This window comes from Dromiciops gliroides, chromosome 2, assembly GCF_019393635.1.
Source record: "Dromiciops gliroides isolate mDroGli1 chromosome 2, mDroGli1.pri, whole genome shotgun sequence".
NCBI classification, from domain to species: Eukaryota; Metazoa; Chordata; class Mammalia; order Microbiotheria; family Microbiotheriidae; genus Dromiciops; species Dromiciops gliroides.
In genome coordinates, this window is record NC_057862.1 from 433,008,044 (window position 1) to 433,032,248 (window position 24,205).

At 40.1% G+C, this 24,205-nt stretch overlaps 1 protein-coding gene across 4 annotated transcripts in view; it reads right to left on the reverse strand.

Annotated features, from left to right (window-relative positions):
* KCNT1 (potassium sodium-activated channel subfamily T member 1) overlaps nucleotides 1-24,205 on the reverse strand; it is a 222,431-nt gene that overhangs the window by 77,255 nt on the left and 120,971 nt on the right. For all 4 annotated transcript variants that reach the window (XM_043984853.1, XM_043984851.1, XM_043984850.1 and 1 more), the window contains one exon: nucleotides 4,273-4,352. In XM_043984853.1, coding sequence (XP_043840788.1) covers nucleotides 4,273-4,352 — 80 coding nt within the window. The remainder of the gene's footprint in view (nucleotides 1-4,272; nucleotides 4,353-24,205) is intronic.

Sequence of the window (24,205 nt, forward strand, 5' to 3'; positions counted from 1 at the left end):
GTGAATTGGGTTGTAGTTCTGGCTCTTCCACTGCACTTTTATGTGACCTTGAGCGAACCACTTATTTTCTCTGGGCTTTACTTTTGTAACATGTAAAAGAATGGGAATGGACTAGTTAAGCCCTAAACTCCATCTCTTCCATATGTGATATTTCATTGTTTGGGTGTTTAGATATTTACCCATTAAAAGCATATGCAGTTGGATGCCTCTTTGCCCAGCTGATTTTTATTTTCCTCGACATGCTAAAAACATCATTCATTTAGGGGAAGGTCAGCCTAATTTGACAGCGTTTATGCTTGTACTTTAAGGGGAACAACCATTCAAAAAGTCCTGGAATAGAACAATGGAAGAAAGCCAATGCAAACAGTTTTCAATGATAGTGGCTTCTGCCCAGCACTGCCAGGATGGGGGCTCAGAGTTGGATCCCTGACAGGAGGACAGGGCTACAGTTAGCCATTCACATTAAATCAACTTGGATCACCTGAGACCAACAGTATTTGTGAGACAGTGGGGTCAAGGTTTAGTGTATGTATGAGGGTCAGAGCAAAGCTTCTTAAACTATGGGTCAATACCTCATATGGGGTCACATGTGGAGGTTAAAAAAATTTGGCAGCAAATATTTGCTTTGTATACCTATTTTATATAACTATATGCCTGAGGTCGCATAAAAATTTCTTGGGCAAAAAGGGGTTGTGAGTGGAAAAAGTTTAAGAAGCCCTGGGTTAGAGCACAGTTGGTGGTTTGGTTTCAGGCTGTAGTTAGCCCAGATTAAGGAGCTGTTGTCTTCAAGTTAAAAGGTACTGTAACTCAATTCAATTCAACAAGCATTTATCAGGTACCTACTACATGTTAAACACTGGTAGTTGCTGGGGCTACAAAGACAAAAATGAAATAATCCCAGTTTTCAAGGAGCTGACAAACTCTATTGAGGGGATACAAAAGGAAGAAAATAGAAAAGAAGAACAAGTAACTTCAAGAAAGAGGGAAAGAAAAACCTTATGTAGGAGGAGAAAGCTGAGCTGTGCTTTAAGGGAAGCTAGGGATTGTCTGAAGTGGAAGTGAAGGAGGGAGTACATTCCAGACAAGGAGAAACACACGTGCAGAGGGACAAACATGAGAGGTGGCAGGAGACAGATGGGAGACCAGGCTGATTTCAATGGAGAGTATGTAGGGGGATTAGTGGACTTGTAGTGGGCTTTAAGGCTGATAATTCTTTATTTTATCTCCTAGAGTTACAATAGGTAACCATTGTGTGCGTGCGTGCGTGCGTGCGTGCGTGTGTGTGAGAGAGAGAGAGAGAGAGAGAGAGAGAGAGAGAGAGAGAGAGAGAAGACTCAGATGGACACAGACACAGAAAGAGATACAGAGAGAGAGTAAGCTTTATATTTTAGGGATATCAATTTGGTAGCCGAGTGGAGGATTGATTGGAGAAGGAAGAGACACATTTAGGAAGAACAGTTATGAAGTTATTAGAATAATTGCGGCATGTGTTTGGAATGAAAGGGATATACATATGCACACACATGTATACATACATGCATGCATACATACATATGTGAGAAATGTTGTGGAGGGAGAATTGACAAGACTTGCAACCCCACTTACATATAAGGTAGCAACAGAGAGAAAGGTTCAGAATGAATTCAAGATTGAGAACCTGGGTTTCTGAGAGGATGGTGCTGCCCTCAACTGAGATATGGCAGTGGGTAGGAGGAATGAGTTTTTTTGGAAATAGAATGTGTTTGAGATGCCTATCCAGACACAACCAAGCTGAGATAACCATTGGGAAGTAATGTTATAACATGGGGCTGAAATTCAGAAGAAAAATTAGGGCTCTAGATGTATGGATTTGGAAATCTAGACAGAGGTGATGACTGAATCCATAGGAGTTGTTATCACAAAGGAGAGAGGAAAGCCTGGGATAGGGCCTTACAGAAGGTCCACATTTAGCAGGTAAGAGGGATATAATGATCTAGCAAAAAAAAAAAAGGCTGAAAAGAAATGGTTAAAGAGGTAGGAGAACCAAGAGACATCTGAAAAGATAAGGAAGGATAAAGTATCCAGAAGGGTGATTAGCAGTGTCAAAAGCTGCAGAGATGTCAAGAAGGAAATGACTAAAAGACCATTGTCTTTATCAGTTGAGAACATTAGCAACCTTAGGGACAAGAGTTTTAGTTGAATAGTAGGGTCTGAAGCCACATTGCAAGGGATTAGGAAATGAGTGGGAGGCATCTTGAGTTTAGACAACTCTTTCTAGAAATTAGTCTGTGAAGGGGAGAAATATAGTACAATAGCTCATAATGATAGCTAGGATTTATATAGTACTTTAGGTTTTGCATAGAACTTTATATATATTTACCTATTTGATCCTCACAATAACCCTGCGAGGTAAGTGCTATTATTATCCTCATTTTACAGATGGGGAAATTTAGGCACAGAGAGGTTAAGTGATTTACTCAGGGTTACACAGTTAGCAAGTGCCTGAGGCAAGATTTGAATTTAGCTCTTCCTGACTCCAAGTCCACAGATCCACTTAACTGTTTCCTCCCATCTAGCTTGACAAATGACAGTCATTGGTTTTTAAGAATTGATTAATTAGAAACTGTTAGGTTGGGTCAGCTAGGTGGTACAGTGGATAGAGCACCGTCCCTGGATTCAGGAGGACCTGAGTTTGGGTCCAGCCTCAGACACTTGACACTTACTGGCTGTGTGACCCTGGGCAAGTCACTTAACCCCAATCGCCTCATCCAAAAAAAAAAAAAAGAAAGAAACTGTTAGGTCTTTCAAGTCTGAGCTGGGCTTTAAAAAAAAGCCAAAGTCAAAGCCTAGAACAGGTGGTTTAATAGAAATAATGACAGATTTGGAGCCAGAATTTGAACTACTTTAGATCTCTGGGCTTTAATTTCTTCACTTTAAAATGGTGGAGGGGTATGGTCTTGAAGACCAACTAACCTATTTCCCTCTCCTCCTCAGAAATCTCATATAGACTTAGAACTGGAAAGGGCAATAGAGGTCATCTAGTCCAACCAACTTGTTTTACAGATGAGAAAAATGATATCCTCTTTGGATATTAGTTTGGACTCCTCAGTAGATCTGGGATTCTGAGCCCAGGTCTGCTCATTCCAGAAACAGTGTTGTATTTAACTCCATTCATATTCCATATTTTCTAGTCTTCATTATCTCATCATTCTTTTTCTGTCTGAAGTATCACCATTCTTCCAGTCACCTACATCTAAAACCTTAGAGTTTTTAGAAAGTGTTCCAATCAGTTGTCAAATCTTGTCAATTCAACCTTCCCAATAGAGTTTACACCTGTGCCTTTCTCTCCATTCACATGCCCATCCTGGTTCAGGCTTTCACCATCTTCAGTCTGGATTATTGTGATAGTTTATGATCTGGTTTCTTTGCTTCCAGTCTTTCATCTCTTAACCCCATGCCCTACAATCTGTCAAAAGTATCTTCCTAAAGTATAAGTTTGACCATGTCACTACCCTACTCAAAAATTCTCTAAGAGCTTCTCATTATCTCTAGGATAGAATAGAAACTCAACTAGATACTGAAAATCTTTCAAAATCAGACTCTCACTCTTCTTTCCACATGTATTTCCCATTACTCCTTTTTACTTATTTTACATTCCAGCCAAGCTGGTCTAATTGTTTCTAAAACACAGCATTCTATCCCTCATCTCTGTGTTTTGATACTTGTGCTTGGAAGGCACTCACTCATCTCCAAATCTTAGAATCATTAGCTCCTTTAAGGCTTAACTTCTCTGTATCGCCTCTTTCAGGAAGCCTTTCCAGGTCTCCCTAGTTTTTACCTCTCTTTTCCTCCTCAAATTACCTTAAATCCATTTACTAATCTGTTTCCGTGTGGGCACCTACCACCTAGTACAACACCTTGCACATCGTAGGCAATTAATGTTTGTGGAATTGAGTTTAGATTGATTTCTTTTCCATTTTCTTCTCTTTTCCCCCCCACCAACCTTTTCATCTTTTATTCACTTTTACCCTTTGTGCTCTTTTCCTATATAAAGAATTTGAGTGCATGTATGTATGAATATTTTTCAGTGGGTAAATGGGTGCATGCGTGTGTGTGTGTGTGTGTGTGTGTGTGTGTGTGTGTGTGTGCGCCGCGTGCCCAAGTGAGCTCTGGGGTGGGTGAATAACCATTCCCATTCCTTTGTCCCTCCCCTTTCTCCTCATTCAGAGTTTGTGTTTCCAGATACTCTGACTGTCCCCCACAATCCCTATCCATGCCAGCCCCATCACTTACTGGATCTTTGGTTTTTTATGAAGAACAGCTTGAGTCTCTCTTTGAAGGTGTTCTCATTGACATAGAACTCTACTTGTACCCTGCAGGAAAAAGAAAAAAACAAGAAAAAGAGGCAGGCTTTAGGGCAGGGTTTGTACCTTGGGGCGTCATTGTTTTCCTTTATAAAATGAGGAGGGATAGTTGGACTCTCCGATCTCTTATGGTCCCTTCCGACTCTATCACTTATGTCACATAAATTTAGTAAATATCCTCATGGGAGATATGGTAATAGCTCAGCTAAAGCTATGCTATTTCCAAACCATGGTCCTATTTTTCCAGGATATATTTGATAAACAAGCCTTAGAAGAAACAAATAAAAACATATCAGATTAATTTATTTCCATAACCTCTTCCCTATCACCAGATTCTTGAAACAGAAGAATCCATTAAAAGGCCACTCAACTTTTCTCTAAGGGGAGAATATTCACTATTGCACTGGCTGTTATTTGGGGTGGGGGTGAGATTGAGGGTAGAAGTAGAAGGTTATATGTTTGTGCATGGAGGAGGGAAGATATTTTTGTTTGGAAAAGGCTGTCTGCTTTGGAGGGAAAAATAGGAGGGTGACTGTCCTCCCTTGTAGGAGACATTCATCTAAAACCTCTCGAATTTGAACTTGCCATTTTGCACTCAACCTTGTAAGCAGATATACGTCTGTTGAAAAAAGGCACTCAACCTTGTAAAAAAGAGATGGGAAATGCCTCAGGGAAGTCATTGTCAATACAGGCCTGGCATCCCCCGCACCAGCTGCTCTTTGCCCCTTAGTCCTGCCTAACCTTGAAGGGCCAGTGGCCAAGAAATAAAATCCTCATGGGCTCTTCCTTACCCTCCAACTATAATTGGGAGCCACCAATTGATATAGAGGTGAATGCCATCTCACTCACCCTTAATAATGACAAATCCTGGCAGTTCACTCTCTACCTCAACTTAAATTTTAAAACGTGTTTGAAAAATTAATTAGTCCCCAAAGCACATTTAATGTAAAGTAAGTCATACAGCCGGGAATTGATTATCCAACAATTCAGCTGGGGCTTTCACAGCACCTGGGGCTTTTGAATCAGCAAGGAGAAATTAGGGGCTAAAGGGCTATGAAATCTGTCATTTCAAAATTCAATTTAATGAGTACTTATTGAGTGCCTGGTGAGTATCTATCTCTACACGCATGGTACTGTGAGGAAGGCAAGAGAAGCAGAAAATCCAGTCCCTTTCCTGAGGGAATTCACTGTCTCCATTGGGAGACAGGGTTCCTAATTATGAAGCAATTAGAAGACTATGCAGGATAGAAATCAATTCTAAAGCTCTGTCCAAATCCCACCCAATCACTTAGTCTCTACTCCTAGGGCAAACTAAGTTAGGAAAGTTTTATCTGTGATTTCCCTCATCTCCCCTGCCCCAGTCGCTCTATTATCTCCCCTATCAGATTTCTTTGAGCAGCTGTTCCAAGTCTTTCCACTTTGCTTAAGCACCCAATCCCATCCGTGGCCCCTTACTTCAGGAGATCTCATCTCCTACTTCACTGAGAAAGTGGAACTCCTTCATCTTCCATCCTGTGAACATTTCTGTACCTCTCACTCCACCCAGAGAAAGGGAAAATAAAGCAGTGCTCAAAGGCTGGAAGCATTCAGAGATGGAGGGACCTGACTCTATCCAGTCCAACCTCATTTTATAGATGAGAAAATAGCACCAGAGAGGGGATATTATTTTCTCAAGGTCACTCATAGGACCAGTGGGCAGAGATGCAATTCAAAGCCAGGGCCTCTGAATTCAAATTCTCTTTTCCAGAGCTGATCCTTCTGACTTTGTCCTCAATCCTACATTGTCTTGTCTCTTCCAGGATCTTACTCTGTAAATCTTCTATCTCTTGATGGAAGATTAATTTTTTTAATTTAAAATTTTTTAAAAAATTTAAATTTATTTGTTACATTTATTATTAAAAGTTATTTTTTAATTATTATTGCCCCCTTCTTCTCAGCCCCCAAATATTCTCAGGTCTACCTAATACAAACCCCACCCCCCTAAACATTCTTCGAAATCTTCTTCCCCTTTAAATTTTTCTCTCTCTCTTCTACCAAATTTCTAGAAAGTTGTCTACACTGAATGCTTCCATTGCCTTAACACCCACTCACTTTTCAGCCCCTTGTAATTTAGACAGCAACTTGCCACACCAATGAAACTGCAGTCTCAAAGGCACCTAATGATTTGTTCATCTCCAAATCCAAAGATCTGTAGCCTTTGACTACTAACCATCACCTTCTTGGTTCTTGTGGCACTGGTTATCTTCCTACTTCCTGATCCATTCTATCTCCTTTGCTAGTTCCATTTCTTCCTCCTCTCCTTTGTCTTTCTTTCTTTCTTTCTTTCTTTCTTTCTTTCTTTCTTTCTTTCTTTCTTTCTTTCTTTCTTTCTTTCTTTCTTTCTTTCTTTCTTTCTTTCTTTCTTTCTTTCTTTCTTTCTTTCTTTCTTTCTTTCTTTCTCCCTTCCTTCCTTTCTCCCTTCCTTCCTTCCTTCCTTCCTTCCTTCCTTCCTTCCTTCCTTCCTTCCTTCCTTCCTTCCTTCCTTTCTTTCTTTCTTTCTTTCTTTCTTTCTTTCTTTCTTTCTTTCTTTCTTTCGCAGGGCAATGAGGGTTAAGTGACTTGCCCAGGGTCACACAGCTAGTAAGTATGAAGTGTCTGAGGCCAGATTTGAACTCAGGTCCTCCTAAATCCAGGGTCAGTGCTTTATCTACTGAGTCACCTAGCTGCCCCCCTCCTCTCCTTTACAAAGGCCCTTTCTAGTCCTTCTCCACACAAATCTATTTAGAGGACTCCTAGATCTATATTTTAAGTCCTAATTTCTACATTTTCACTTCTAAATACTGTTGAGGGTCTTTATCTGGATTCCCAACTGGCATCTTAAATTAAGCTCAACAAATCCTATACTGAAGCCACCACTTGTGTCCCTAGACCTGTTCTTCCAACTAAATTCCCTATTTCTGTCAATGCCTCCTTCCTTTTGTACCTCCTCTCCCCCAGAGGCTGGTCCCACTGGTGTCATCCATGACACCTGTTGATCCCACCCCTGAAATATCACTGGCATTTATCATTTTCCATTCCACTTTGGTAGAGGTATATAACATCAAAGATATATTCTTAAAGATTCACCACTTTCATTGTGTCACCCAAACCCTATTCTCTAGAATCTAAAAAATTAAGTCTAAATTCCTTAGCCTAGCATTCAAGCCCCTCTATTCTGGATGTTCAGCTTATTTTTGTAGACTTATCATCCATCTTCCATTAGCTATATACAATTCTACTGACAAAACCCAGCAGCAAAAGACAGAAAGAGAATTTCCATTTAAAATAACTGGAAAACTTGAGTCTACCTTCCAAGACAAATCCACAGACTATATGAATACAATTAAAACACTTTTCATAAGAATAAAGATAGATTTTAATAATGGGAGAAATATTAATTCCTCATGGGTAGGCTGACCCAATATAATAAAAATGACATTTCTACTGATATTATTTTGCCAATCCATACCAATCAAACTATCAAAAAATATTTTATAGAGATAGAAAAAAATAATAAAAGAACAAAAGGTCAAGAATATCAAGGAAATCAATGAAAAATGTGATAGAAGGTAGCCTAATGGTATCAAATTTCAAACTGTATTACAAAGTGGTAATCATCAAAACAATCTGATATTGGTTAAGAAATAGAGTGGTAAATTGGTGGAATAGATGAGGTACATAATACATAAAAGAAAATGACCATAGCAATTTAGTGCTTGATAAACCCAAACTTCCAAGCTCTTGGGGCAAAAATTCACTATTTGACAAAAATTTCTGGGAAAACTGGAAAAGAGTTTGGCAGAAATGAGGCACAGACAAACATCTCATACCATATACCAACATAACATCAAAACGGGTAAATGATTTATCCACAAAGGGTGATATCATAAACAACTTAGGGAAGCATAGAAAAATTTTCCTGACAGACCTATGGATAAGGAAAGAGTTTATGACCAAACAAGAGATCATGAAAAGTACAATGGATATTTTCGATTACACAAAATTAAAAACTTTTTTTTTAAACAAACAAAACCAATGTAACCAAAATTAGAAGAAAAGCGGGAAACCCAGAAAAAAAATTATAGCAAGTGTCTCTAATAAAAGCCTCATCTCTTAAATATATAGAGAAATGAGTCAAATTTGTAAGAATCTGAGTCATTCTCCAATTGATAAATGGTCAAAGTACAGGAACAGGAATTTTTCAGATGAAGGAATCTAAGCTATCAAGAATAATATTTAAAAAAGCTTTAAATCACAATTGTAGAAATGCAAATGAAGAAAACTCTAAGGTACCACCTCATTCCCATCAGATTGGCTAAGATAACAGAAAAGAGAAATGATAAATACTGGAGGGGATGTAGAAAAATACTGATATCAGGTATACTGATACATTGTTGGTGGAGTTGTGAACTGGTCCAACCTTTATGGAGAACAAATTGTAATTATATTCAAAGGAATATAAAACTGCATACCCTTTGACCCAACAATAGCCCTACTAGGTCTATAAGAAATGACAAGCAATATGATTTTAGAACAACCTGGAAAGACTTAATTGAACTGAAATAGAATGAAGTAAACAGAATGAAGCAAACATTGTACACAGTAACATTATGTGATAAACAATTGTGAATGACTTAGCTCTTCTCAGCAATACAATGGTCCCAGACAATCCCAAAAGACTCATGATGAAAACTGCTATACACCTCCAGAGAAGGAAATGATGACATCTAAACACAGACCTAAGTTTCCTCATTTACAAAATGAGAGTTTAGATTTTATGGTCTCTAATATCCCTTCTAGCTTTAAATCTGTGATTCTATGACTCCTTGACCTGAAATGTACTACTATCAGCCCACTCCCCCAATTCTCTTCTTGCTGAAATTCTATTTATTTTTCAAAGCCCAATTTAAATACCAGCCCCTCTAGGAAGCCTTTTCTAATCCCATCATCTGGATGCAACCTCTCCATGCTATAGGCTCCCAAAGCACCTTCTCATGCAAGTGCTCATCATATCCTGCCTTGTATTACAGGTATTTGTGCACATATCTTCCCACCCCCATACCACCCACTATAAGCTGCAACCTTCCCAAGGAAAGGGCTTGTTTCTTCTTCTTATCACCCATAGACTCTCACATAGTAATTTTCCTGAAGGGACTATTTATTGAATGGTTATATCCCTTCTGATCTCCTTGATGTGGACCACACAATTTATAGCTCATTACATATTTTCATTCATTGATTCATTCATCTATTTATCCACTCATTCATCTATTTATTCATTCATTTATGTATCTATGTATCTATCTGATTGAGTCTCCTTATCTTGCCCAGGCTGGAAGTGCAGGGGCTAGTTACAACTCAATATGACTATTAACCAGCACAGACTTGGATCAGTTAACCCCTTCTTTTATCAACTGGATGGTTCCCCTGAGTGTAGGAGCTCACCATATAGAAGCTTAACTTGGTTCAGATTGGCCCACTGCAGCTCAGAACTCCTGAACTCAAGGTTCCCCAGCATTAACTTCTGTGATAGCTCAGATTACAGGTGTGTGCCATTTTGCCCAGCTATTGTCATATTCTTTAATGATTTTCATGAATAATCATAGCTAACATTAATATATTGCTTTAAGATTTTCAAGGAACTCTGGGTTAATTTTAATTAATTCATTATGATTAATTTCATTCATAATAATAGCTAATGTTTATATGACACATAAAGGTTTGTAAAGTACTTTATATTATTTAATTATTCATTATAATACCAATTGTTTCATTTTTAAGTTGTTTCCCCAAACTTCATTTCCACCCCCCCCCCCAAACTTCTTGAGGGAAGAGAACATGTCTTTGCTTGTCTGTCCCACAGCCTTTGGCCCTGACATATTTAGTATAGTCAGTCCTATCTAGTCTATTGGTATTTTGCTATTTCATCAAAGTGAAATATGGAAATCTGTCCTTTTATCAAATTCCCAATTTGGGATTTGAAGGATACTTACTTTTATTTTTTTAAACAATGGCGTTCTCATCAGAGAGCTTGAATCAGAGATTATTTACCTCTAGCACCAGCCTTTAGCAAAACTGAGAATCTAAAGCCTTAGCAGGAGAAAGCAGCCAATATGCTTGAATAAATAGCTGCCTGACAGGATTTGCATTCTAAAAGGGTACTTTGTAGAGGGCAAAATTTGCTCTAAAGGGATGGCAGAATTTCAGGGAGTGAAATATATTTGTTGCTCTAATCTACCAGATTCAGGACAAATTCGTTCCTTCTGGAGAAAAATACTAAGCTCCAGCCTTTCTCACTATTCGAATTCCTGACCTCATATTTTGGGACTTCAGTATACAAGTTGGTAATGCTTTAAAGACTCTGGCCTTGCAATTTGCCAGCCTCTTAATCCTGAATGCGTGACACCTTCACTCTATTTCAGATATTTACAGGTGTGGACACAACCTAGATCTCATCATCATCCATAGTTATGCTACCTGCAAGATCCCACACTCTGAAATCCTCCTTGATAATCATCATTTCCTGTCCTTTCATCCTCTCTGCCTCTGTCTCTGTCTCTGTCTGTCTTTGTCTCTGTCTCTGTCTCCCTGTCTCTGTCTGTCTCTCTGTCTCTCTCTCACTCTCTATCTCTCTCTCTCTCTCTGTCTCGGTGTCTCTGTCTCTGTCTCTGTGTATGTCTCTCTCTCTCCTTCCTTCCGAACTTATCTATTGTCCTCACTGTTGCCTCCCATCTCTCTAGCTCTTCCTAGTCACTCAGTTTATCATTCCTGCTTTGGCCTCACTTCCCTTCCCTTATAGATTTGACTTTATAGTTCACCAGTTCAAACATTCAGAATTAATTACACTTGAATCCCTTACCTCCTATTGTCATTCATGCCTATCACATACCAACTATGGATTATTCCCACCATCTATAGTCTCCATTCCATTTTACATGCTACTGAATGCTCTTGGAAAGAAATCACATAACTGTGCCCACTGGGTTAACTACGAAATTGTTATTGGATCTAAACTAGGCCTTTGCTGCTTCTTGGCAATGCTTCAATTCCTCCCTGATTGATTCTCTGCCACATTTTCTGCTGTGGCTATTCCAAACTTGCTCATCTTTTCTTAAACCTCCCACATCATGTCCTTTCCCCTCCTCAGCAGAGGACCTCACCTTCTATTTTACTAAGAAACCAGAAGCCATCTGTCTTAAGCTCCCTCATCTTCCCTATTCCATACTTCAAAACTGTTTTGTCATCCTCTATTCTCCCCTTCTTTGATCCAGTTTCTGATGAACAGACTTTTTTTTTCACCAATGCCAATCCCTCACTAATCTTATTCCTTACCTTCTTCTTCAGGAGCTTGACTCCTGGGTCATTCCTCTTTTTCTCCCATTCAATATCTCATTATCTATATCTTCCTTTCCCTCCACTCCTACCGATATCCTTAAGTCTACTCCATTATTTAAAAACAACTATAACCACAACCACATTTTGGGGGGTGGGGCGGGGCAATGAGGGTTAAATGACTTGTCCAGGGTCACACAGCTAGTAAGTGTCAAGTGTCTGAGGCTGGATTTGAACTCAGGTCCTCCTGAATCCAAGGCCTGTGCTTTATCTACTGTGCCACCTAGCTGCCCTACAACCACAAAATTTTACATGATCCTGACCTCCCCTCAAACTATCATCCTATATCTCTTCTTCCTTTTTCTATCAAGCTTCTAGAAAAGTTGTCCATACTTAATATATCCATTTTTTTCACTTTTCACACACATTTATGGTCCTTGCAGTCTTGTTTCTGTCTTCTTCTCTCTACTCATACAGCTACCACCCTAGTTCAAGACCTTCTCACTTGTCTCTTGGACTAGTGAAACAGTCTCCTATTTGGTGTACTTGATGAGAATTGTTCTTCCCAATCCATCTTCTACCTACCCGAGAAAGTGATTTTCCTAAAGGGCAAGCCTTACAATGTCATTTCACTAAATTCCAGTGGTTCCCCCATTGACTCCAGGACCAAATATTTTTCATCATTATTTCATCTTTTTAAAATGTATGTCTGTGTAAGTTTTATAATGTATATAATTACTAGTACTACAGTATGTGCAGGTAATTTATAAATAGGTGAATGTGCACATAGTGTACCCCAAAATGTATTGATTATGTGAGTGCATGATCATAAAAGTTTGGAGACCACCATCTTTCTAGAATGTAAACCCCTTGACAAGGCGGAGATAATTGCATTTTTGTCCGTGTATCTCCAGCTTCTAGCATATAGCAGTCACTTAATAAGTATTTTTAATTGAATTGAACAAGAGAGAGTTAGAAAGAAGAAAGGCAATATATAAAAGAAGGAAATCCAAAGAAAGCGATAGATTGTGATCTTAAGTGACAGAATAAAGGGAAGAAAGAAAAATAGGGGGAACAGAGAAGAAAATTAAAAAGAAAGGAAAACAGTGATGAAAGTAAAAGGAGAGAAAAAGGAGGGATTTGAGGGATTAAGAAAGAGACAATATTGAGAGCTGAAAGGGGAGGGGGAAGAAGTAGAAGTGAAAAATGACAAGAGAGAGAGGCAGATGACACAGTGGAGAGAGAGAGATGAGAGGCTGAGAACAATGCCTCTGTTGCTAGGATATTATCTGACCAATCAAGTCAAATTCTCCCTTCACTATGTGCCTCCTCTTCTTTTCCCCCATGCTCTCAGATATAGTAAAGTATCAGGAATGGTTTTAGAGTCAGTGTTTTTCCTTCACCTCCATGACAGAAGGCCTCTAGAGAAAACAATCTCCTTTAGAGAAAGGGCGAGGAAGTGAATTAATTAGTCAAGAATTAGTCAATAGTGGCCAGATTTCTAGAGAAAATGTTCTGGGAACAACCATCCTGTTTTCATAAGATAGTAAAGCTATAGAGTGAGGGTCTTGAGCAATGTCTCCACTGTTGGGGAAAGGTTTCAAGTAGTCATCCATGATCTCTGGCCTCCTGCCCCTTGTGACCAATAGCATTTATGAGAAAGGGGAATGGAATTAAGATTTAGTCTGCTGCTAATGTAGAAGCTCATTCTGTGGCCATAGTTAAGGGTGAAACTTTGGCCACAATTATTACAGCTGCCATTTATATAGCACTCTAAGATATGCAAGGGGATTTACATATATTGTTATCTCATTTATGAGGGGCAGGTTGGTCTAGTGGATAGAGAACAAGACTCTTAAGGAACCAGGAAGCACTGGGGTCAGTTTCTACCTCTGACAAATATGAACTGTGTGACCCTGGGTAAATATGCTAATCTCTCAGTTCTCTTGAGACTCTAAGTTGCAGAGAAGGCACCAACCTGTAATGGTAGGGGAAATTTCTTTCTGTGGGAATTCTCTGTATCATTGAAATCATAAACCCAGTTCTTATTCCTGTTATTTCATTCAGAATCATAGATTTAGAGCTGGAAAGAAGCTTCAATCCTATCTAGTCCAACCTCTCATTTTACAGCTGATGAAAATTAGGCTCAGAGTGGTTGTGATGTGTCCAAGGTCACACAGAGGTGTGATTCAAATCCAAGTCTCTCTCTCTCTCTCTCTCTCTCTCTTTGGTGAGGCAATTGGGGTTAAGTGACTTGCCTAGGGTCACACAGCTAGTAAGTGTCAAGTGTTTGAGGATGGATTTGAACTGGATTTGGTCCTCCTGACTCCAGGGCCAGTACTCTATCCACTGTGCCACCTAGCTGCCCCCAAACCCAAGTCTCTCTTAACTAAGACTGGGAGAGTCCACACATCTGTCACCCACTATGAGCAGAGACCAACTATGGGCTGGAGGAAATGTGAAATTTAGTTAAGCACCTACTCAGGTAGAAGCTTACAGTCTAATAAGGAAGATATCACAAAACCAGATAGCTATAATATATATCATTATGTGACAAGCACAATGGAATTGTAAAACAAAATGCTATTCATTTTAACAAACATTAACTAAGCATCTATTACATGCAGTGATTGTAGTAATAATAATAACAATAGTAATTATAATAATAGACATTTCTAGAGAGCTTTAAAGTTTGCAAAATGATTTACATATACAGGGGGTGTCTCTAAAGTCTTAGTGTAGTTTTAGGTTGTTAAAGTTTGTTTAAGTTTTTCCTTGAGCATGACACTAAGACTTCTGGGACATCCTGTATCATCTGCTTTGAGCCCCAAGATGACTTTGTAAAGTAATCATTATACAGGTAATAGTCTTCTCATTTTACACATCAGAATGCTCAAGTTCAGAGAAATTAAATGATTTGCCCATAATCACACAGAACAGATTAGAAGGGGATTTGAGACCAGATTTTCTGAACCCAAAGTCTGGCACTCTATGCTCTGTGCCAGGGACATAAAGATGTGCAAACCAACATAATCCTTCCCCTCCAGGAGTTTAAAATATACTGGGTATACTGAGGATGGGGATGGGATATGGCATATACACAAATGAATTTCTTACAGATTAGTATTTGACTTGATATTAGTGGTTTTTGTTTTATTGTTTGCTAATGGTTATTTCTTCCCCCTGGGATTCTGTTTCTTCATCTGTAAAATGAGGGGTTGGTTTGGATGATCTGATTACTTCATTTTAATATGGCAGTGCCTCCAGGCACTGACACAGCTTGCACTGGCATTGTGGGTCGCATCAGGGTGCTACATTAAGAAAGATATTGAAAACCAAGAGTGTGCCCAGAGGAGGGTGACAAGGATACTGTAGTGCCTTGATATGAAGGTGTGGGGAGTTCCTCTAGAGAAGAGAAGACTTGGGGAGGGAGTAGTTTCGGGAGAATGGGACAGTAAGAGCTATCATTAATGTGTTTGAAAACCTGTCATGTGTAAATGGGATTAGATGATTTGTTCTACTTGGTCTCAAAGGCCAAAACTCGGAGGAAAAAAGTGGGAGTTTGGAGACACGGGTATAGACTTGATGACAGGGAAAATGTAGGCATTAGAGCTATCGCACACAACGAGTGCCCCCTCACTGGAGGGCTCTGAGCAAACACTGGACATGCACGTGAAAGAGACATTGTCATGCTTTAGGGATGGGTTGGACTAGTTGGTGTTGGAGGTCCCTTTCAATTCTGAGATTCCAGTTAAGACGGATTCTGGCACCAAGATGATCCAATTCCATGTGTGTCAACCGACTCCTGCCAGGCAGACTATAAGTTACACAAGAGACTGAGTTGTTTTATCTCTCTCACAATACTTGATACAAATCTGGCACTGGAAGGGGCTCCATAATCAATCAATTAATCAGTGATCAACAAATATTCATTAAAGACCAACTGTGTACCAGGAGATGTCAGGGACTGGGGATACAAAGAGAAAAAAATCCTTTGCTCTCAAAGAGCTTACATTCTATGGGAGAGACAAGGCGTATCAGCACAGAGAATATATACAAGGTAATTTCAGGGGAAGGTGCTATCAGCTTTGGGTATGTATGTGGGGGTGGGAATAAGGAAAATCCTAGTGTAGAAGGTGGAACTTAAAGTACGTTTTAAAGGAAGCTGGGATTTCTAAGAAGTAAAGGGAAGGTGGGAGTCTATTACAGGCTTGGGGGATGGCCTAGGCAAAGGCACAGATACGGAATGCTTTGTGTAAAAACAGTTGAAATACCATCTTGGCTTGCTGTCTATTATCTGACCCACCTGCAGGTTAAATAAATGATCTTTTGGGAAACCTCTTTTCAGGAGCTCTTCCCCAACAAGAGACACTAATATTCAAGTTCCTAAATCAGCTATCACACAAGTTTGAGCTCAAAGGACTTAGAACTCCCTTGTGTCCTGAAGTCTGAGAGAAATGATTCATGAAAGGAAAGGATTCTGTTTAGTGAAGTGTGACCAACATTGCTTCCTCCAAAGGAGGAAGAGCCTCCTTTGCCAGAGCCTGCAATGTCAGAGGAATTAACGATGCTTCCGTCACCCACTTTTAATGTTTCATGAGTTGTGGCTGCCCTCTGGGTCTAGCACCGCCACAGAAAAATGGATTCTTGGAGACCTGCTCTGCCTGAAGTGTGCTTAATACAAAGAGTATTTGTCAGCCAAAAGGGGCATCCAGAGAGGACTTCTGAAAGGGAGTGAGTTTTTCTCAGGCAGCTTGAATTTATCAGGTGCCTACTGTGTGGAGAGCATAGAATTAATGTGCCAGATGCAATGACAATGGGCTTCCAATTTTGCTTTCACCATTAAATTGCTTTACTAAGCAAATCGCTTTCTCTTCCTGTGCCTCAGTTTTTCCATGTGTAAAATTAAGAGGGTGAGCTAGATGATCTCTAAGGTGTCTTTAGTTCTAACATTCAACATTCTATAAACAGTTCCCTTGTTTCCCTCCCCAAACCTTTCTTTCTTTTGCCATTAAGGCTTTATTTTGGTTAAGGAGCTTCTCCCTTAAAAAAAACAAAAAACCTATGAGAAGACCAGACTATTTCATCTTATTATAAATTAGTGAACCAAGAAGTGGTAAATGGCCAGGAGTTCTTGCTACATCACATAAGGATTTAATGTTAGAGTCAGGACCAGAACCCAAACCTTCTGATTTTTAGCCCAGAGAGGCAGTGTGGTATGGGCAGAAAGAACACTGAATTGGAAGTCAGCAGGGGGAAGCTCTGGTCTTTTAGAACCTTGGGTAAATCATTTCCCTCTCAGAGCCTGTTTCTTCCTCTGTAAAAGAGGGGATTGGACTTCACTGGATGATTTCTGGGGTCCCTTCTGCTACAAAGATTCTAGGATTCTAACCATAAACAAGACTTTTATTACTTTGATAATTATACTTCTACTCTGCCCCATATCAGCTGGCTTTTAGTTTGCTTTGGGCAGAATTCTGCTGATTCCACTTCCTCAGTATCTCCCAGATCACAGAATAAACATTGCAGGGTTGGAAAGGATCTCGATGACCATAAAATAAATCCCTAAACACTACAGCTAATAAGTCCCAAAGGACCTCTAATTGTTAGGAAGTATCCTCTTCTCAACTCTCACTTCCATTAGCCTTGTCCAGGCCTGCTTTATTCTTGTCTAGACTATTGAAAAAGCTGCCTCATAAGGTCTTCCTATTTCCAGTCTATTTTCTCCAATCCTTCTTCACCCTCTACTCAAGTAATCTTTCTAACAGTTCTAGCACTGTTCCCCAAAACTATCACTGGCTCCCCATTGTCTACTGAATAAAGTAGAAACTTCTAAGTCTGGAACTCAAGAATATCTACAATCTGGGTCCATATGATATATCCAGATACCTATTTCATGTGACTATCCTTCAGTCACTTTACTTTCCAGAAAAAAAAAATTCTTCCCTTTCCCATCACTGTGCCTTCATTCATTGCATCCACCATCCCAAGAATGTGATCTTGTTATTCCTTTTGCCATCTGTTGAAATCCTTTCTTTCCTTCAAGGCTCAACTCAGGTGCCACCCTCTCCAGGATGCCTTCTCTGTTTCTTCCCATCCTTTCTTCCTATGTCAAATAAAAATGATTTCTCTTTTCTCAAATAACTCATGATATTTTCTTTTAACTTTCCTTATCTACTTATATTCCCCTTCATATTGTAGTTACTGTGTATATGTCTTTCTTCTCTATTAGATTATAAGCTTCTTGAAAGCAGATCCTATTTTTTTGTGGGGGGAGGCAATCAGGGTTAAGTCACTTGCCCAAGCTAGTAAGTGTCTGAGGCTGGATTTGAACTCAGGTCCTTCTGACTTTAAGGCTGATGCTCTATCCACTGCACCACACAGCTGCCCCAATCCAATTTCTTATCCCTTTGTATCCTCACAAATTACCTTAATTATTAAACACTAAACTAAGTGTTTAATAAACATTTGTTGAATGAATGAATAAACCAGGACATAAGGACCTATCTATATACCAACATTTGTGAACCTTGCTTTCAAGGGTGGAAACCAACAGCAATAGGCAAATAGTTACCAAGAGTAAAGAAGTCCCACAGACTGAGGATGGTCAAGAGATTGAGAGGAAACAAACTCAAGGCAGTGGCTATCTATTCCAGGCAAGTAGTTCTTCTCTCTCAAGTTTCCCTTGGTTACTTGAAGGTTATGGGTTCAAATCTTGGGAAAGATCATGCTGGAGGAGGTTTGTTTCCCACAGTACCAATTTCTTCATGCACTAGGGCCCCAGTATCCTAGGACTTTAGTGAGAAAACAGAAACCTTGGGCTGCTGCCAGCCAGTTGTGGCTAATTTGAGAAAACATCTTCAGGGATTATCCTGGGACAGGCTGATAGGGATGGGAATTAAAAGTGTCTGGGAATGGGACATGAGATAAAAGGGTCCTTTTGGGAATTGGGAGAGCTAGGTTTGAACCCTGGCTTTGCTGCTAACTTGCTATGTAATGCTGGATATACTTTATTTCTCTTGGTGTAACTTTCTTCATATGTAAAATGACGGGATTTCTGTGGGCCCTTCTGGCTCCAATGTTCCATAATTTTAGCATATACCCAAAGGCTAGATTATGAGGGGCAGATTCTAAGTGTGGCAGGAAGTTGGGGGTTTGGGACCTGAAGAGTTTATCTCCAGCATCTTCTTTTAAACAAGACACTCATCACCCTCTTCTTGTCCTCCCTGGATGACACCTGTAAGCCACTTCTTGAACTTCTTCCTGGCTACCCAGAGCTTGTCCCTGTCTAACTCTCTGCCCCATCCCTCCTTCCCCCAGTGCCTTCTTCATCCTATGTTCCAATCCTAGGGTCCAATTGACAAATTGATAAATCAATATGTGCCAAAGGAGAGTTCTAAGGGGCTGACCCATGTAAAACTTATGCATTTTAACAGGGACATCCTGGAGGTTATAACCTTAGGGACTTTTTTTTTGTCTATGTCCAAGAAGAGATTCACCGTGGCAACATTGGGTCAGATAGGAAGAAGGGTCATGTGGCAGGACTTTAGGCAAGATTTTTTTTTGGGGGAAAGGGTCTTCCTTATGGGAAACTGCATTGATGGGTGCTCCTCTTTTTAAGGCTGGTCCTGGTAGCTGGTACCACTTCAACCTTTTTGGGTTGATTTTTCCAAAAGAGGCAAGAGGACCAGGTACATAGTGGTCTGAGGTTCCAAGATTCCTGCTCATACCTGGTTTAGGTTTTATACTCCTTTCTGACTCTGCTCACTGCACAACTTGTTGGCAGACAAACACCTCCTGTTCCTCTCAGAATTGGAAAGGACCTCAGAGGATGTCTAATTGATCCTAAGTAGGAGTCCCCTTTTAAAAAATCACATCTAGGGACAGCTAGGTGGCACAGTGGATAAAACATCAGCCTTGGATTCAGGAGGACCTGAGTTCAAATCCAGCCTCAGACACTTGACACTTACTAGCTGTGTGAACTTGGGCAAGTCACTTAACCCCCATTGCCCCACCAAAACCAAACCAAAACAAACCCAAACAAAACATCACATCTAGTGATGGTGAACTCACAGGCAGGCTGTTCCACTTTCAGATAGTTCTAATTATAAGGAAGTTTTTCTTTTTATTGAGTTGAAATCTATCTTCCTATCACTTTCACATGTTCCTACCATTTCTGCCCTCTCAGGCCAAGTAAAATAATTCTAATATTCTAATCCCTTTTCCATGTAACTGTCCAAGTTCTTAAAGACATCTATCATGTCTCCTCCATGATAAGCATCCCTAACTTCTTCAACTGATTATCATGTATCATGTTCTTCAGCGAAGCAACCAATAAGCACTTTAAAAAGTATGAAGTATGTATCAGAAAGTGCTAGATTCTGGGAATACACAAAATGAGATAGAACCTGCTTTCAAGGAGAACCAGTCCATTCACAAGCCTATGTCCCTCGCCCATAAAATCTGCTGCCTAATATATGGAGTCCATGGCTGCATCTCCCAGGGGTGGTCTGTCCAAGGAACAGTAGAATGGGACTATAACTCTCTCCATTTTGGATGCCATGTTTTGGTGAATTCAGGTTAAGACTGCATTTGGTTTTTTTGGCTGATATCTCATGTTGCTGCTCGTGTTGAGCTTAGAGCCCACTATAGCACCCTGGTATTTTTCATAGGAACTGCTACCTAGCCACACTCTGTACTGGCATGGTTCCCCACCTTGGTCACTCCCCTGCTTCTATCTCCCTTCCCAGCCCAGGCTGCAAAATCAGTAGCTACTGATTGCCTTTAGGGTTCAGTGAGACAGAGACACGTTGGGTTTGTGAAATATGACCACGCCCATTGACTGGACAGACAAATTGAAGCTTGACGAGTGTCAGTCAATCTAAGTACCAACTGGCAGGCCTGGAGTAGAGAGAACTTCCAGTGATTTTCCTGGCATTGCCCCTAGATGCTGCAGATGACCTGTAATAGGAAGCGCTGAACACACCATCCAGCCAGCAACAAACTTCCCAGGCCTGGCCAGACACAAGCAGCAATCAGACAATCAGCAACTTTCAGCCATGGCCAGACACAAGCAGCAATTAGTCCTGGAGCACATTGATCGGATCCTCAATTCCTTATTTCAGAGAACAACCTACCATAACACTTACATGGGTAAATGGAATATCCAAACTCCCCTCTCTCCAGCAGGCTTTGGAGGCCCTGTACCAGCTCCCAAAGGAGAAACAGAACCCTTCAGAAACTCCTTTCCTTTTCCACTTTCGGTGGAGGGGAGGGAGAGGGAAAGTTGAGAAGGGCTCCAGGTCTAAGTCACCAATCAGATGTGGAGGGAGGTCTCCAGTGGCAGGGACAGGCTATTTTGAGAAAGAACTCAGGAAGCTCTGTAACCAGGAATAGTTTTCAATGATGGCTGCCTTTCATGGGGCAGTTACATATTGGAGAACAAGATAGAGCAATTAGAGGCAATAAAATGTAGGGAAAAGAGATTTTGATTGGGAGACAGGAGGGGTCTGGGCCCTAGTCTGAGCTCTGCCACTCACTAACTGGGTGAATTTCAGAATCTAGGATTCAATTTCCTCTTTAGATAATGGTGGTAGTCAAAATCATAGGAGTACATAGCATTTCCAAAGAAAAGAATGGAGGTAGAAATCATCAAAAGACAGATTCTCCAGGGGAGCTTATGTTTTAGTGGTAAGGGAAGGAAAAGAAGATGGTGCAGAGGGAGAAATAACCAGGCAGGAGCAGAATTGGGAGAATACAGTGTCTTGGAAGCCAAAGGAGAAGAGGTTCAAGAAAGAGATGACTAAGAAATGCCAGATGCTTCGATGGGGTTGGGTAGGATGAGGATTGTAAAAAGGTCATTAGTGTCATTGGAATATAAAGTCCTCGAGAGCAGGGACTATTTTTGCTTTCCTTGTACTTAAGTGTCCCATGGCACAAAGCAGGCAATTGCTGATTGATTGGGTTTGGAGGTCACATTAGGAGTATAAAGTTATAGTGGGACATTCGGGTTGAGATGTCCTGTAGACAGTTGAAGCTGTACATCTGGAGGTCAGTGTTGGCAATATAGATCTAGAAGTTATCTGAATAGATGTGGTAGTTAAAACCACCACAGTGGATGGATGAGATCACCAAAAGAGACAGGGAAAAAAAAGAGAAAGCAAAGAAAAAAAAAACCTTGACAGATATTATATCTAGGGGACAAGAGAAGGAAGATGGGCCAGAAAGAAGGGAAATGACTTGCCTAAAGTCACACACGTATTTGTAGAGTTACTAAACATTTGCAAATGGGAAAATACCCTTTGTTTCACTTCTTTGACTTGATGCTATACTTAACCACATCATGATGGTCTGAATGTCATCAGGACAGGAGAAGAAAGTACAATTTAGCTTTGTGCTGGTGATCCCTGAGTTTGTGAATGTGCTGTTTCTTTTCTGCATAAAAGGAATTTCCACACTTGAGGAAACAACTATAGGGTTTTGTGGTTCTTGCTGTTCCAGTCCAGGGAAGGTAGGATCGATATCTCTCAACATCACTGGTTTTAATTATGGAAGTTCCCAGGGACCCGGATCCAAAGAATGTGAGCCTGGCCTGTGCAATATTGTACATGTCCATAAGAGTTTTGACTCTTGATCTCAAATACATCAAATTCCAGATGTTTTCCTTCTGTTCTAAGCAAAATTCACATTGCCAAAGCCTATGAATTGGGATGTCAACAGAATTCTGAGATCAGCATTTCTCTTTCTAATTTAAATCTATTTGCTCTTCCTCTTGGTAAATTTGGAGACCTAGTCTTTTCCTTGAATTTAGATAGATCATTACTGAGAGTGCAAAGAGGTGTCCTGAGGGGGAGGATGCATTAATGACTATACTTCCATATATTAGTGAAATAGGGCTAAGGCTGGTCAATGAGGGTTCAGTACTCATTACACTAGAAAACTACTTTACACTTTGAAAAGCAATTTTCCATCCATTATCTCATCTATAGCTCTATGTAGTAGATAGCACACCTCTTATCCCCAGAAGCTACTGATGCTATTAGCAACTCAAACCATATGGGGAGCCAATTTTCAATGACCAGTCTGAATCACTAGAAACTGATTTCTTCCCCTCCTCTCTCCTCCAAACAAACTACACAACACACTACTCATTTCTCTAACTCATCAGTATTCCATTGGAACTCTGGGACGGGTTAATTGTATAAATTCTTCCAGAAAGAAAACTCAATTGACTTGATACTTCTATTATTAATATGGCATCCCCTATTTATTTTCCATTTGTACCTCCATTTTCCATTTGTATTAGTGCTTAATTGCACTAATCTTTTAACCAATTACACTACTGATTCTCTAACTCATCAGTATTCCCTTTGGAACTCACAGGTCATCTACTCCAACCTCCTCATTCAATGTTTGAGGAAATTGAGGTCCTGGTGACAAAATGTTTGTCACGTAGCAGGAGATTAATAAATACATTTTGACAGACTAACATTCTGAAAAATCCTTACCTTCTAAATATCAACCAATGCTTCCCAATCCTGAGTTTGTACTTTGCATAGCCTCTTTCTTACTTTGTGTCCTGAAATCAATCTCAATCTCTCTCTCTCTCTGTCTCTCTCTGTCTCTGTCTCTGTCTCTGTCTCTGTGTCTGTGTCTGTCTCTGTCTCTGTCTCTGTGTCTGTCTCTGTCTCTGTCTCTCTGTCTCTCTCTCTTGGCAGGGCAATGAGAGTTAAGTGACTTGCCCAGGGTCACGCAGCTAGTAAGTGTCAAGTGTCTGAGCAGGATTTGAACTCAGATCTGCCTGAATCCATTGCTGATGCTTTATCCACTGCGCCACTTAGGTGCCCCTTCCTGAAATCTCAATGTGTAATTTATTACCATACAATTTAAAAATGAAGCATAGGACTTTTTTTTTTTTGGTAGAAAGTGGTTGGTATTCAGAAACTAATCCTGAGGAAGAGATAGTATAGAAATTCTGTAAAGACGGCCACAGTTGGAAAATCCCGATAGTCCTCTATGATCCCAGACAGAGAAGCACTTGGCCATTTGGGCATCCACAGAGAGATTTACAGAACGTGTTTTGAACACAGAACATAAAACCACCTCTTAAAACAAATTTAGTGTGGGTAGAGGTGGGAAGAGACTCCAGGTAACCACCTCATGAGATCCAACACTTTAAGGTTGCAGTATGAGGGGAAAGCAGCTGCCTCAATTTGGTAGTTTCCTATTTTGATTAATTACTCTTGCTAATTAGGTGTTTGACTCAGTTATTTCTGTGCTGGTGAAGAGCTGGCAGGGACCTTCTGAATTTTGGAGCTGATAAAACAAAACCCAGGCAGCCCCAAGCTGGTTGAGTGGCCTCTGAACATTATATCAGTCAGTGCTTGGTGACCAAGTTTAAAAAATCATTCTGAAATGTTTTTTAAAAGCATTTCTGGGGGAATTAAAACATCTCCCAAAACTCATTAATGAGGCTAATATGTAATTACTATAAAAGAGGAACTCTGACCTAG